Source organism: Amphiura filiformis, chromosome 1, assembly GCF_039555335.1.
Source record: "Amphiura filiformis chromosome 1, Afil_fr2py, whole genome shotgun sequence".
Taxonomy (NCBI): Eukaryota; Metazoa; Echinodermata; class Ophiuroidea; order Amphilepidida; family Amphiuridae; genus Amphiura; species Amphiura filiformis.
In genome coordinates this window covers 85,445,084-85,460,881 of record NC_092628.1, presented here as the reverse complement: position 1 = coordinate 85,460,881, position 15,798 = coordinate 85,445,084, and the positions used below count along the sequence as shown (strand labels likewise).

The window sequence follows — 15,798 nt, the reverse complement described above, 5'->3', positions numbered from 1 at the left end:
TTTATTGTTGTTTTCTGAGATTCAGAGAGAGTCTTGATGACAGATCATTAAACATTATTAAAGTACAATCATAGCCATATATATCATACAATTTTGATAGCAAACTTGAGGCAAGCCATCAGGTGAAGTTGGTGGTAGGAATGGGACTGTTCTCGGATTGTGTCCTGTACCCTATTCTCAGTTTGTCAAGCTGCCATTCACGACAGAGGGGTCAGATAATTAAAGTAACCATGTTGTGGTGCCTCCAGTTAGTGAAACCTATTTTAGAATTTTAAGTCCTACCTTCATGATATCAGGTTTACTGGTGATCATGGCTGGTGAGCCTTCACGGAAGAGTAGCTCATGGGGCAATCGGGAGACTTCCATTTTGTTGACATTAGACGGTTTCAAGAAAAATTGAGACGGGTGCATTAAGGTGTACGTGCAGTGACCATGTTCAAGAGTTAGATAGAAAGAATTTGACTAGTACTAGTACCTTGTTCTAAGAACTTATTAACCGCCCCTCGTATACTAATAGTTGTGAACTATGGTTAAATTATGGCACAAGTTAAAGGATCAGTAGTGCTGCACTTATAGGTCACCGACTTAAATGTTTAATTAATGTCATTGTCCCGTGACTAAACAGGTCCTATAATTCCGAGAAAGTTATGCAGGCCTAAGCAGTAAGTTGTGGAATAAATTAAATTATTTGATCTCATTATTTCATAGTATAGGACTGAGTCGTAAGCTTATTAAGAAATCACTTGACAGCTTCTTGACTATACACCTAATATACTAAATCTGGCTAGTTATGAGAACCTGAGAGCAACGTATTGAAGTAAATAGTACTATCACAAAACAGTATTTATTGTAATTATAATAACCTGTTTCAGAATAGTCAGGAGTGTCATACCTCATTTTTACAATGTCATCAGTTCTATGATTCCCCACACATGAACTGATATTGGCATGAATCGTCTTGTATTTGTATACACAGAGAAGATGAGAATCTTTTCTGGTATACACTCTAAAACGTTTGCCCAACAATTAGTGAATGACTCTCCCGGTTGAGTAAAATTGTATACAAAGCTAAGTAAAATTCTAATTTAAATTGTATTTGTATTAAATTGTATTTAAAATTCCAAGAATTTATTCAATCATGCATATTAGGTTTTGTATACCAGTTAATTGGGTTTTGTTTTACTCAATATTGTTCCCATTTTCATGAATATTGAAACAACTTTATTTAGAATGTAATTGCAAGGAAAACATTTGTTGTACGAAGTATGCACATATGAAACACCAAGTGATTAGATAGGAGACAAGATTTCTCTGTTGACAGAAAATCTCAAGATTTAATAACAGCAATGAAGAATAAAACCAGATTATTTCTGATGCAGTACAACAATAATCATTTGATATTGAACAATGAGTTCCATATATTCATTGCCTATACATTATACATTTTAATACGTTATTTAAAACCGTAATGCACAGATGTCTTTACACAACAATAATATGTTAATTTATAAAATGAATCTACAATTAATGATGTCATAAATCACATATATAGGCACAAAAATGCAGAAAAAGAGTCGGCTTCCTAAAACATGAAAATAATCCATATTCCGATACATTATATCGATAACAATTTGTACACCGATATTCATTGTTATTAATTTATCACATAGATGCATGACTTTCTTTGATTGGTAACATATAATGAGCAAAATGAAAGCTAGCTCAGTAACAAACCCATTTCACATTTTACAATTAATAATTATATCTGAAAACTTTCTCATGGCATGTGTAAAAACCCCAGCTGTATTGAGAAAAGGCGGATTCAAATAGTATACACATAATAATACAAAGTAATCGTATCTTTGTACGGTATGAATTGTGTCTGATTTCCCACGCACAGACCCATCGATCCGTTAAACCATTTTCATACGATAACTTTTCAGTGTAATATTAACGCCTTTGGTATTTTTGGTATAGCAAAAGTGAGTCTAGTTTGAAGTTTTTGTTTTCTAAAAATTTAGAAGTATTCTTTCATGAAATCGTTTCAATACAGATCAATAAGAACTGCTAACGTAAGAAGATAGAAATGCAATCTTAGAGAAAATGGTTCTTGGCTGTAATGTATTTCGAACCACGTGAGAAAGTGAATCTTGAAAATGGAAAGAACCCGAAAATGGTTCTTTTTATAGGGCATTCCAGAACCTTTTTCTACAATGTTTTTTTCGACTTTCCAGAACCATTTGCTCTTCTTCGTAGAACCATTTAAGGTTCTACATGCAGGACAGCTCAAGAACCTCTTAAATTCTTCGTATAACTATTTAAGGTTCTATAGGACTGCTCAAGAACGTCTTAAATTCTTCTTAGAACCATTTAAGGTTCTACATGCAGGACAGCTCAAGAACCTCTCAAATTCTTCGTATAACAATTTAAGGTTCTATAGGGCAGCTCAAGAACGTCTTAAATTCTTCGTAGAACCTTTTAAGGTTCTACATGCAGGACAGCTCAAGAACCTCTTAAATTCTTCGTATAACAATTTAAGGTTCTATAGGACTGCTCAAGAACGTCTTAAATTCTTCGTAGAACCATTTAAGGTTCTACATGCAGGACAGCTCAAGAACCTCTTAAATTCTTCGTATAACAATTTAAGGTTCTATAGGGCAGCTCAAGAACGTCTTAAATTCTTCGTAGAACCATTTAAGGTTCTACATGCAGGACAGCTCAAGAACCTCTCAAATTCTTCGTATAACAATTTAAGGTTCTATAGGGCAGCTCAAGAACGTCTTAAATTCTTCTTAGAACATTTTAAGGGTCTACATGCAGGACAGCTCACGAACCTCTTAAATTCTTCGTATAACAATTTAAGGTTCTATAGGACAGCTCAAGAACGTCTTAAATTCTTCTTAGAACCTTTTAAGGGTCTACATGCAGGACAGCTCACGAACCTCTTAAATTCTTCGTATAACAATTTAAGGTTCTATAGGACTGCTCAAGAACGTCTTAAATTCTTCGTAGAACCTTTTAAGGTTCTACATGCAGGACAGCTCAAGAACCTCTTAAATTCTTCGTAGAACCTTTTAAGGTTCTACATGCAGGACAGCTCAAGAACCTCTCAAATTCTTCGTATAACAATTTAAGGTTCTATAGGGCAGCTCAAGAACGTCTTAAATTCTTCTTAGAACATTTTAAGGGTCTACATGCAGGACAGCTCACGAACCTCTTAAATTCTTCGTATAACAATTTAAGGTTCTATAGGGCAGCTCAAGAACGTCTTAAATTCTTCTTAGAACCTTTTAAGGGTCTACATGCAGGACAGCTCACGAACCTCTTAAATTCTTCGTATAACAATTTAAGGTTCTATAGGACTGCTCAAGAACCTCTTAAATTTTTCTTAGAACCTTTTACGGTTCTACATGCAGGACAGCTCAAGAACCTCTTAAATTCTTCGTATAACAATTTAAGGTTCTATAGGACTGCTCAAGAACGTCTTAAATTCTTCTTAGAACCTTTTAAGGGTCTACATGCAGGACAGCTCACGAACCTCTTAAATTCTTCTTAGAACCTTTTAAAGAGTGTATTTATTTTTATTTATTTTGTTCATTTCTTACTAGCCTTTTTTTTGTCAACGGGTCAAGCACCCATCGCTGATTATGAAAATTAATTTTCCTGGTTGGATTCTATGAACTGCAACAAAGTTCAGAAGGAAAACAAATTATTTTTCATTTGGATAGAACTCTTCCAATTCTTTAGATCAAGTTTAGAACCATTTTCCAAAAGTAATCCATTTAGAGGACAGAAAGGTTCCAAGATAAAATCACGAACCTTTACCATTCGTAATAATATTGTACTGGTTGGACATGACAGTATAAAAAATATAATATACCTTTGTGGTGTGCGTTAGGAGAACTTTAATACAGAATATACAGTAATAAGTAATGTTACAATTTCTTTGAATTTAACACACACATACTACAGTAACACTTGGTTTCATTTTGAGAGTTTTGTAGCATTAAGCTTATACGTTTTAATAAGATTTCCATCATTGTAATCACCATATACATGTATCGAGTCAGAAAAATAAAAGTAAATAAATTACTTGCAAAAAAATAATAAAATACAAAAATAATAAACAGGCTAACTTTGGTAATGTTGTTTTTACGATGGCGTACGGTATCTACTATTGTTTACAACCACTTAGAGTATTAAATGCCCTTTTTTATTAAACTTTAAAAAAGGGGGGCAGCCAGTTTTGAATTTGATTACGAAATCTTAATTAATGAGTCGGCAATAAATATTGAGATCAAATATGCATATCATCGTTTGTTAATCATGTTAATAAAGATATGTCTCAATATGAGTTGTAACTTTTCTTATTATTATATCTTCATTAGATGTCGTAATACAGGTATATAATCAAAGAAGGTGCAATTAAATCAAAATAATTAACTAAGGGTGTGCGTGTTTTTCAGGAAAGCACATTTTCCACAGTCAAAATCTTGTGAATAATAAGGTTTGAAGATATATAGAAGCTAGAGCTTATAATTACCGGGTTATATTATCATTAAGTACATGTATATTTTGTGTGTTTGTTTAACACAAAAAGATAACACTGAAAAGGTCTATATTAAGCCCGCTACCCCAGCCTTTACAGTACACTAAAAAGGCACCTTCAAGTTTGTCATAAGTACAAAATCAACTTTTATATCAAGTAAATGTTCATGTTGTATCACATCATTCACGCGTTACCATTTTTGGTCATTAATTTACCAGACTACTATGACAAACAGCATGTAAAAGCAAGCGGTCGATGACCCTAGGTGGTATGTGCTGAAAGAATCAATACAATGTGAATATTTATGTCATGTTCAGGTTTCATTTGTACTTGAGTTAAACTAAGATTAACGGATATGGTGTTCAAAATTAAGTTTCCCCGATAAAAATAAAAACATTGATTTGTAAGAAAGTCTTAAATGGAGGCAAATTGGAATTCTGGGTGATAAATCATATTATAAGTATACTGGAGGCAGTGGTGTTTTTTTTTCATTTCTTTGCAACCATGAACCGGTAATTAAAACAACTAATAACCATGGCAGGATATAAACCTGGAAGCAGGACTCGCCGATCTGATTCTCTATACAGACTACCGTAAAACCTCGTCTACAAGCATACAGAGTGCCTCTGATGAAAGCTAAATTAATCCAGGCGACATTATGGAGTTTGGGCAAATAAATTACAGATCCACGCATACAAACCAGTATTATTGTATGACCAATCTATTAGCATACTTACACTTGTTTCGTATTAATCTAGCTTTCATCATAAACACTTTATATGCTTGTAGACGAGGTTTTACGGTATGTAAACATGGTAAAGGAAGATGATTTTATACAACCTTTCACTGCAACCCTGTCCTACCCAGCAAACACAAAACGTTTTCGATATTATTCCAAAAAGGTTAGAAAAAGGTTGCCAGAAAACGGTTGCCAGAAAACGTTTAAATGTTGGGTTATATAAATGGTATATAAAGGGTAAAACATTCACAAATACATTTTTAAAACTTCAGTACCGTACTGCAAAATATTCTGACATAATGTTATTTAAGGGTTGACAAAATATTTGGAACAATATTTTCAAAAAAAGTATTTTACAATAACATTTTGACAATATTGTTGTTGTTGTAGTGTGTATTCATACAACCAAAATCCAAAATATAACCGGTTGAAAACTTTTTAAAAACGTTGAGTTTGCTGGGTGAGCAGTGATAAGTTTGATTATTGCATCAAAACATGAAAACCATGACTCGATTCCTTGATTTTCAACATCTGTTAAATTTCATTTACCATTTTCAACATCTTCCGGAAACTTACGCTTATAATTTGTATGGCTGCAAGTAATTAATTATTGACTGTTATTAACAATTATTGATTTAATACTCTACATTGTAATTTCACTTTCATTAAATTATTTGACAATGAGAATATCATATTATTCATAAACAGTTAAATAGTTCACGTTAATTTATGATCAATATTAAATTCATGACAATTGTTTTCAAAAGGTTTAAATTAAATAGCTGATTGAATTAAAAATATCAATTAAGTATAATACTGTAAGTATCGTTCAAGACGAGTTTCAAGAAATCTCTTGCTACATGTATCACAAGTATTCATATAATGCATGAAAGTCGTAAATTTGCATTTTTTTTAAATGAAGAGATTAATTTTTTGAAGCTACATTGTATTTCAGTAACAATGTCGATTGTTATCATGTATCGTGTTGAACGCAATTAATGGAACACTAGTTCGTATTAGTATTTAATTTGAGTTGTCACGGGTAATACTAGTAGTTATAAGCATTCCTTACAATGCATACAATATAATATGTAACAATTAATTACCCTATTTATAGTTTATAAATAAATATACATTTTCATACTAAATAAAGATTTGAACTAGAAATACTCAAAACATATTTTTTTATTATATTTAATTTTTTTAATTTTATTATCAAAAAATGATAATATAATAGTAAAACACTTTTACTGGCCTTATTTTTACTTACTGGTAGATTCCTGACAGGATAACATGGATACATCAATTAATATTAATGCTCTTTTTAGTTGCATACGATTGAAAATAGATGTTTTTTGACCGAAGTGGTTTGATTGATAGTAAGTTAATGTTTTTGAAAAAAATATCAGGGTTGGCGATTTTTATTTTTATTTATTCATTTTTTAATCGATTTACTAAAGTTAAATCAGATTTTCTATTAGGATTTAAATCGATTTTTTTTTTTAAATTTTATTTCAAGAACTGCTATACCCATGATAAAAGTCAAAAGAGACCAGTGAAATGCTAGATATCTAGGCTATACGAGCAATCCTATCAGGCATTAACAAAAGTTTTTACATGTGAAAATTTCAAAGAAAAAATTTGGTAAAATCATGGGATAAAACCTGCTGAATTCTGCACCTTGAAGATGATTTTTTAGCAATAGATAAAATGACATTATAAATGTATTCTAAAAGTTCCAAAAGGTGTAGAAGTTCTATAGAAATGAAGTGAAACGGTCAATTTAACAAAGAAGTTAACTTAATTGATCCAAAATGGTAAAAATTTAAAAGTTCATTTAAATCTTGATTATTGATTTAAATCGTGCCAACCCTGCAAAATATGTTTGTAAGAAATTTTCCCAGGTTTTTCCAGATTTTTCTGTCCGTCTGCCCATAAAACACGTTTTATATTTCGGTTTACTTAATAATTTAGAACTTTGGGAACTTAAATATTTCGTCAAATATATTGAAATGCAATCAATTATGATATATTTTTTAGATTTCAATTGTAATTGTAGATTTATACTTTCGTATACTGAATTTGCTGATCAGCATCAAATTGATATATTAAAATTTCCAAAAGGGACAGTGGTCAGTCCATTATTTTTATTCAAGTAAAAGTTTCCTCATGCTGACTTGTAGTCTATGGTCTTTTTTAATAACATACTGAATTATTTAATCAAAAGAGAAATGATAAAGCCCATTTGTATACATACATCAGTAATTATAAAGAATATATTGGTGAGAAGAATAATGTATTGGAGCACCAATGGTGCTGTAGCTCACCATGCATGCACTTGAGTAATCCTGTACGTACACTTGCTTCGTTGATACCAACCCATATGACCGCCAATTAACCCAAAATGATAACAACCAGAAACTGGATGGCGTAGATTTTTCTTCACATGTCCCTGTTTCTGTGAAAGATTGCCATTTCCCTTTGAAGGTTTCGATCATGTGAAACCTTACAACCTCTGCTTGACCTTTGACCCCGCAGGTGACTTGGTTTCAAAAACCAATTGCATTCACAGGAATCACGACACCAGCTAAGCTAGCACGTGCTATGCAAAATGGCCGTATGTGACCTTCACCCCAATATATCATTGTGACATTTCAAGTGGATTTTGAACAATATAATAGAAATCGGACACAAATGAGCTAGCATTGAACAGTCAAATAAAAACAAGCTTGCTTTACAATGCATGGCAAGCTTAATAAGTATTACAATTATGAAAAAGCAATAATGATGATGATGGCAGTGTTAATAACTCGGGGTTTTCTTTTCTTTAATTTACAATACATTTACAAAATGTACAGTGTTATTATACAAAATATGAAATTGTCAATTCATTTTGTAACCAATAATTACTTATCCATGGTATATGTTCCATAGGTTCGAATACATTTGCTGATAGAAGGAATATCAAAACAATGACGTCATCCGTTTATGATTCATTGATAGTTTTAGGATCTCAGCAAAAAATCCTTTTTGATCATTTTAGTATCCTCAAAAGGTTTGCCTCGGTCTATATCGCTGAACTCTTTTCTTTTCGCCCCGCTTTTCACTTGCAAACAAAATGTACTGTTTAAAAAAAACAGTCGGTCAAGTACTTTTACGTGTTTCGCGTGTTTTAAGGTGTAACAATTCCGCCAAAATCAAGCAAACACGAAGTCGTGTCTTTTTCATTACTTCTCAGTTAGCACTAAAATTTCCACCTCGAAAATAGTGTTCCTTCGAATACTCATGACGTAAGACATCGTTACAGTAGGTGTGCTTTTTCGGCGACTGCGTCGTTGGGAACGCGATCACACTACAAAACAGGGCAACCGCCCTCTCGATTTGTTTTGTGCACAGAGTTAGGTACCGGTATTTGGTACGTGCCCTTTACTTGAAACATTTTTTCATGTTCCGCATCAAATAAACAAACCACGTGTTGTCAAGCTGCATTCCACTTATTTATGTCGTTCAAATCAGACACAAGTCGCATACTTCACTTATACAGGAGATGTTTCCGTGGTCAAAATATAAGTTAAAAACTTGAAATCTTGAGCAAAGAAAGTAATAATGTTATTTTACTTTCTCCGTTCTGCTTGGGTCCGTGGATCTCCCCGCCTGTCAGAATTCTTCCTCCTCCTTTTGCTTTTTCTTGAGTCATTTTCTGCACTTTTCGTCTTTCTTCTCGTCTGTTGAGTATTACCATTATTATTAGAAGCATTGTCATGTAATTGCGATCTATTGTGTTCTCTATTATATTTTTTGCACTTGCAACTTCGAACCGTACGAATACGGTAAGTCCGTCGCTCATTATTATCACAAATCAGGTGCACTCTTTTCTGTCGTACCACATCGTTAACACACCGATATTCACGAGTCTTTTCTCTTGACCACACTTTCACATATTGGGCATAAAATGGAAGTTGTCCATTGTCTACAGGCAGACATTCCCCAGCGCAGACAACTTCTGTGATAGGTTTGATACTGGTACAAAATCCATCCGAGATGTATCTCTTTGACCGAAGTTCTGTGCAGCCCATTTGCAGGTCATCTGTAATAACGGTACAAAAAATAAGAAAAACAGAACTTAAGTTATACACAAACAGCTTTTAGTGGGTAATACCAAAAACAAATACTGCTAATGAGATGACCAAACATTGGTTTATTATTATTACTTTTTGTGGAACCCTGGAATGGAACGGTGTGCATGATAGCACTGAAAGACTATGTGATTATACATTTGTAATAACGGTCACTGGCAGCCTACTTGACCAGCTAAAATGCACTCAAGCCACGCGTACAGAATGTATTTAACTCGCGTTAAAATTTGCATTTCTTCTAATGCGTTTGTTACGTTCCACTCTAATGTGAATTACATCAGCACTTTTGTGAACATTACTGACAATAACAACATACCAGTGCCGCTTTTCTCCTCATTTATTTTTTAAGCATTGGTATTTAAAAAATACCTAGCTGTCAGTCATAGTAGTACGAGTGAAAACAAAACCTAGTAACCCCTCTCTCTCACTCTCTAACTAACACCTGCAATCGTGCAAACACTAAAAAACCCTCAACAAGTAATTGATTTGAGCATACATTACAAGTTTCCCGCGCGACCCATACAAACGCCATGAGCAGTATTTAGACGATACTCAATATGCTAGTACGAATGTCAACATGCTTGTTATGTATTGAAATCGAGTCATTTCGCCATTTTAATCGCAAGTGAATTGAAAAGAAGATCGGTACTAGTTACATGCGTTGATTGAATAATAAAAAACTGAAATCAAATAGTTTATGAATGTATATTATTTGCAGCGCATCTTGTAAAACGCAATTCTAAGTATGCCCTGTGTTGAATTGCGAGCAGGAGAGGTCATTGCAGGTCGGGCGTTGCCGATCTGGACGTTGTTGCAAGAGCAACAAAAGTTTTACTTTGCAAGCATTTTGACAGCACATTGTATAGAGGGTCGTTGTCTTGTGTGTGTTTTCTTTCTTTTCTTATTTCAAAATATCATGCACGTGATGCTGACATTTGAGTTCGCCCAGTTCGTTGCACTGCGCTGCTCTACACTATTCAATAAGCTTAAAATCAGTTTGGGATCGAAATAATAAGTTGAAAAACCTTTTCAAAATCGATTTCTGAAATCGATATCACTCAACGTAAAATCTGACAGCCATTCTGATTAAAGTGAAAAAGTATTGTTAAATAAGCTTCTCAAATAAGTAATTACATATTTGTGAATACACTTTTGCATAATTTCTAACGCATGTGAACAATTTGATATAAAAATGTGACAAGTTACATTTAGTCGACACCTATTTTCCTCCATATTGCATTTCGAAAAGGGTTTTGATTTACATAAACAATATATTCAGCGAACTTTTGGTAACATGTGCCACACTTTGATTTATCTTATGTTTTCATTTTCACCAGGCACATTCTATAGCGTGGTTTTAAAAAAAAAGGTCTGCATGAATACGATACTGACACAAAACACCTCTGTAATGAATCTAATTACGCTATACACATTTTGGCGACCTTAACTAAAATGGTATATGTGTGATTTTTCTTAGCACACAATAAACACGATAATTCATTTTGGCCTTTTAATTTTTTTCCAAGATAATGTTTTGAATAAAACTGTTTAGAGTATCATTAAAAGTTTAGTATCAATTGTGAAAGTGTTGTGAGTCACCTGCACCCGGCAGGTGGGAAATTAGGACGTGTCAAAGTTTTGAATCCGCACACGCCGAGCGTGAATTTCACGTCATGGCACCATACATGGCACACTGTTAACCTCTATTGGTTCGGTTTATGATAACAGAAAGACTACAAAAAGTAAAAGAGAGAGAGAGAGAAAGAATATAAATGTCCCTGGCAAAGCTCCCATACCCAGGTTCGATTTGACAATAAATAACTATATAATATTAGCATGGACACGGTGTACTGCGTTCGTAACGGTAATAGATTGAGAGCAAGGTGCACGCTACGCTGCATTTGAACACCGAGCACTTCTTTTTAACTGAACATGGATTTTGTTTGAGGTTGAATGCTATATTGTGTTGGGTACAATAACGCAAACCAGCCTGCAAGGGCCAAACTGAATAACTGTGATTAAAACATTTTACTATACGGAAGCCATTGCTAGTTAACTAATCATGATGGCAGTTTTATAGGTTTGGAAATCCCGGGTCGGGGAAATCAACATTAAGCAGAGATAGCGCCAAATCAGTGATGACATGTGTCACCTGATACTTTATATCAATGAAAGCCCATTTTTCAAAGGCGTGGTTCAGTCAAAAACGTTGCTGCTACAGGTAATTATGTGGGGTGTTTTAAACCATTACCTTTACTGTGTAAGAAAAAAACCTTAATAATATTCATGGGGAGGTGTGCTTGTTGATTCAATTTTTATACAGGGAAGAAGGGAACCAATAATGTGCAACGAATATTGGCAAGAGGCGAGATGGTTGCTTGTTTTCCCAATTCCACATGGAAACTTGTCGGTCCAAATCAACATACCCCAATGAGTTCATAACATTGTATAGGTCCTTTTCTCACTTTAAAAAAGTAAGTAATTGCACTTACTAGCACTAGGTCAAGAGACCTGAATATTGAACCGCGAGAATACAAAAAAAATCTCAATTCGGGCATAGGTTTATGCCTTGCCACAAGCATATAACGGACCGCGAATACAGGTAAAGGTGAGCCTGCATGCAGATTTTCTTTAAAGAATACGCTTTTGAAAGAGCCGAAATTGAATGGGGCTCCCAGTACTTGCTGAATAGCTTGCTTTGTTGACATGCCCAGAGGGTGTGAGGCAACAGCAACGATAAAACCCAACTCTAGCTAGCTAGGTAGTTTTTTTATTTTTTATGTTGAAGCCCTATTCTAAACCGAATTATTATGGAGTACATTGTAGCCAGGAGAGTTTGAAGTAGCGCATTGCATGGGACTGCCTTAGCTCTGGTATGGCTCCAAAACTTTCCCAGATCCATGCAACTTTAACAATCAGCCATGTCAGGTATGGAAAAATACTATATGGCGGATTGACTTACCAGGATTGTAAACCCCAGAACCGTCTAAATGGGTGTTTTCAATAGTGGTTAACTGGTTGGAATTATCACGATCACGCTGTCTGTCTTTCTGTTTTCTGTTCGTCGTAGTTTCAGTATTTCCTTCTGGAATTGTTGGTACTGCAGCAGTTTCTGGAGCTTTAGTGTCTTCCACTCTCAAACCATTACATAGTAAGCAGACAACCCACATATACACCACTGCCACCAACCATATCCTCCTCCACTGATTCGGCCTCATGTTGCCGCCAATACTGCTACTAGAGCACTCATTCAGACGGTTGAAAATATAAATTCCCTCAAAGTAGATGTCTGCTTATAAAAATCCACAATGTATGGTATATCCTGGCAAAAGAGAAAAACGATATAAAAATAGCGGGAATAGTAATACACTCCACATAGAATATAGTGTAAACCACTCATGTATAATATAAAGTGTGTACTGCTTGCTTGGCTAACAGGTTGCAAGCTTTCTGAACTTACCTTAAAATGTGGGTGGAGCTTCTGATGAATTGGATTGCCAATCAAAAATGCGAAGAAGCGTAACATTTATATGTTCGCTTGCGTTTACTCACGTGTTGCTTTACCTTGATGAATATAACTGACAGATGGAAAGGGCGTGACCTAGCTTAGCTGAAAATGATCTTTTCTGCAAATTTGTGTATATATTATTTGATAATTAGAGAAAGCTTTCTGCTGTATCAAAATTTAACACTTTTTGCCTTGAACCACTTTCAATTCCAAAATGTAAGTAATAGTCAGCAGTATTATTGATAGCTTTCTTCTTGTACTTTGTAATGACTGTCATTTTCCCTTAGTGAAAATGAAAATAATTATGTATATACAGTGAGACAGAACTAGAAAGCAAGTATATACACACAAGTCTACACTTGCTGAATATAATAAAGTATACTTGCAGTTATTTTGTTCTTAACAAATTATGTTGGTATAAACCTGCAAGGACCTTTATGTGCTAATCACACAATGCTTCAAATTGTGTCAGTGCAATGGCAGGGCAGGGTGTTATTCTTACACCTTCAATATGTACATGCCAAGTTCGTGTTAATATTGGTGCTCACATAAACTATATTTATTATGTATAATATAAATATAAGATTATAAGGCTATACTTATGCGAATCTAACATTAACATGTCTATTGATAAATGTTGTTGTAATTGTTTGTGTCGACAATAAGATAAGAGTATAATGTTATTAAAACTTATAATTAATGCAATGTTATATATGTTAGTGTCAGTATACCAATACCAACAGCATATATAACTGTATAACCCAACATAATAATACTAGGCCTGTATTGTGTTAATGTGGGCTATACCTTGCACACTATTTAAAAGTGTCATGTACCATTATATGCACTTCTGATTAATATTAATATTTCTATGCCTCTTCAATGGTCTATTATTGATGCTGATATGAAAGGGGCATCGTGAGCCTCATCCCGCACTTTTCTAAAAAACCTCTGGCTACATGAGCTAATGTTTATGTGCAAAAACAATCTTGCAGAATCATTCGCTTAGCAAAAAAAATCGTCAAATGTGTAAGTCTGTTCTGTTAACAGAACGAAGTTACAGCAAAATGACATGGACATGATGCAGCAATGTACTAAATTATGATGTATGGTTTGCAAACGCAAAATTTTAATCAACTGACATTTTGGGAAATAAACATTTTTTGTGGATATCTACTCAAACATATCATAAAAAAGAATGCTAGAATCACAAAATACTCCTTTAATCTCAAACACATCATGCATTAAATAATGTTGCTATACATTATAGTAATAAAAGTGAATATCACATTGACACTTTTAACAAGTTGACAATTTCACAAACCTAACAAACAATAGACTTTTTTTCTCAATCATGATCATTGTATTATGACATAGACAGACATGGAATATGAATTCAATAGACAGTTCTTCATAATATATGCACCTGAACAAACTAGCAAGCTAACAACCATGGCGTAGCGGAATAAAGGATCCCTGGTTGCACACGACTCTTCCAATTCTTCGCGATGGGTCAGGCGTAAGAGTCGCGCCTGGTCTACCCTTTTTATCACTTTTGTATTTCATTGAACAATGACAGTTTCATTGTAGTTGTCATCTGGTCACGACCAATGACGATATATTATATTCTATATAGGCCCCTAGTTGTCTTTTCAGTCAGTCATCAATGAATTGGAAGTCAAAAGGAACTAAACTACGAATATGACTGTGGAGTGTGGTCCCCCTAAATGTTTGGTGCTGGGTCAGCTTAAAATAAATTAACTTAATACGCTGGTAAGTTATAGTAACTTTTTTTGAACTAAAATGATTTATTATATAATGGGCTATTCCAGAAAGTAAGTGCACACCCCTAGAGGAGTAAATGTTCAATCAAACTGAGAAATGTTTGGATTTCCAGGTTGGCTTCCTGAAAACGACTGGAATTCTAGTTGCCAATGTTACTGGAAAAAGTTTGGAAATGAAATAAAATGTATAAAAAATAAAGGAATTGTCCCGGCGAAATAAGCCCCTTAAATTTAGGATTTTCGATTTTTTGCTGGATTTTTTCGTATTCAGACACTTTGAAACCTGGATTTCCAACAATTATGACTGGACAAAAAGTCCGGAAGGCCAAACTCCTCTATAGGGGATGTGCATCTATTTTCTGGATCGAATAGCCCAATAGCTCTATGCACAAGGCATCTGCACCTAATATAGATTGTTTCTGACCACAGCAATCATCTCTTAACAACAATTTTATTGGACGGTTTAGAATTACCATAATATTATCAAAACATGCCAAGAAATTCATTGCTCTTTATTAAAGCTAGACCATAATAGCTAGACGGATCTTGTGATTCTTTTAAGAATAGTGCTTGGCTCCGCTAAGAATGATTTGATTTATATATAAAAAATACCTTATTGAAATAAACCGAACTAATCTCAAAGTGATGAACCCTCCTAAAACTTCAAGTATTACAACAATGTTATTGTTTGGGTATGGAGTAAAAGAAAAGAGGGCGCCATACAGCATTGCTACATGTATCACTGCATTGTATTGAGTTACTGAAGTTGTACATAAAAAAACAACCTGAAAGTGCAACGTTATCATGTTCACGATAGATAACCTGCTCACTTTCGGTAGGATGAAAGTGTAACTTTATATTCATTTGTTGGGTGCAGTTTTCTTTCCTTCAATCTATAATATGCATCTGCTTCTCTCTTTTCTTCCAACACATGTCAGTATGCTAAGTTATGTTAACTTAATCATGTCCATTGATTCATGTTGTTTGTGTTATCATATTTATTTGTTTGTTTGTTTATCAGTCATTCTGTCAGTGCAGACACACACTTTGGTCATGAACCTGGTCATGTGCTGATGAGGCAC

The 15,798-nt window shown here is 34.1% G+C and overlaps 1 protein-coding gene across 1 annotated transcript; it reads right to left on the bottom strand.

Moving 5' to 3' along the window:
• Positions 1-7,290: 7,290 nt before the first annotated feature.
• Positions 7,291-12,856, bottom strand: LOC140155455 (sclerostin-like). The gene is made up of 2 exons (XM_072178316.1): positions 12,387-12,856; positions 7,291-9,375 (listed from the first exon to the last, which is right to left on the bottom strand). The coding sequence occupies exons 1-2, from the start codon at positions 12,640-12,642 to the stop codon at positions 8,903-8,905; spliced, it is 729 nt and encodes a 242-aa protein (XP_072034417.1). The 5' UTR covers positions 12,643-12,856; the 3' UTR covers positions 7,291-8,902.
• Positions 12,857-15,798: the final 2,942 nt, after the last annotated feature.

Bases quoted from the DNA above. Each gene is read 5' to 3' on its own strand.
- LOC140155455 (XM_072178316.1), bottom strand. From the start codon at position 12,642: ATGAGGCCGAATCAGTGGAGGAGGATATGGTTGGTGGCAGTGGTGTAT. The intron at 9,376-12,386 runs GTAAGTCAATCC...CCGTTATTACAG, and splicing joins TTCTGGGGTTTACAATCCTG to ATGACCTGCAAATGGGCTGC.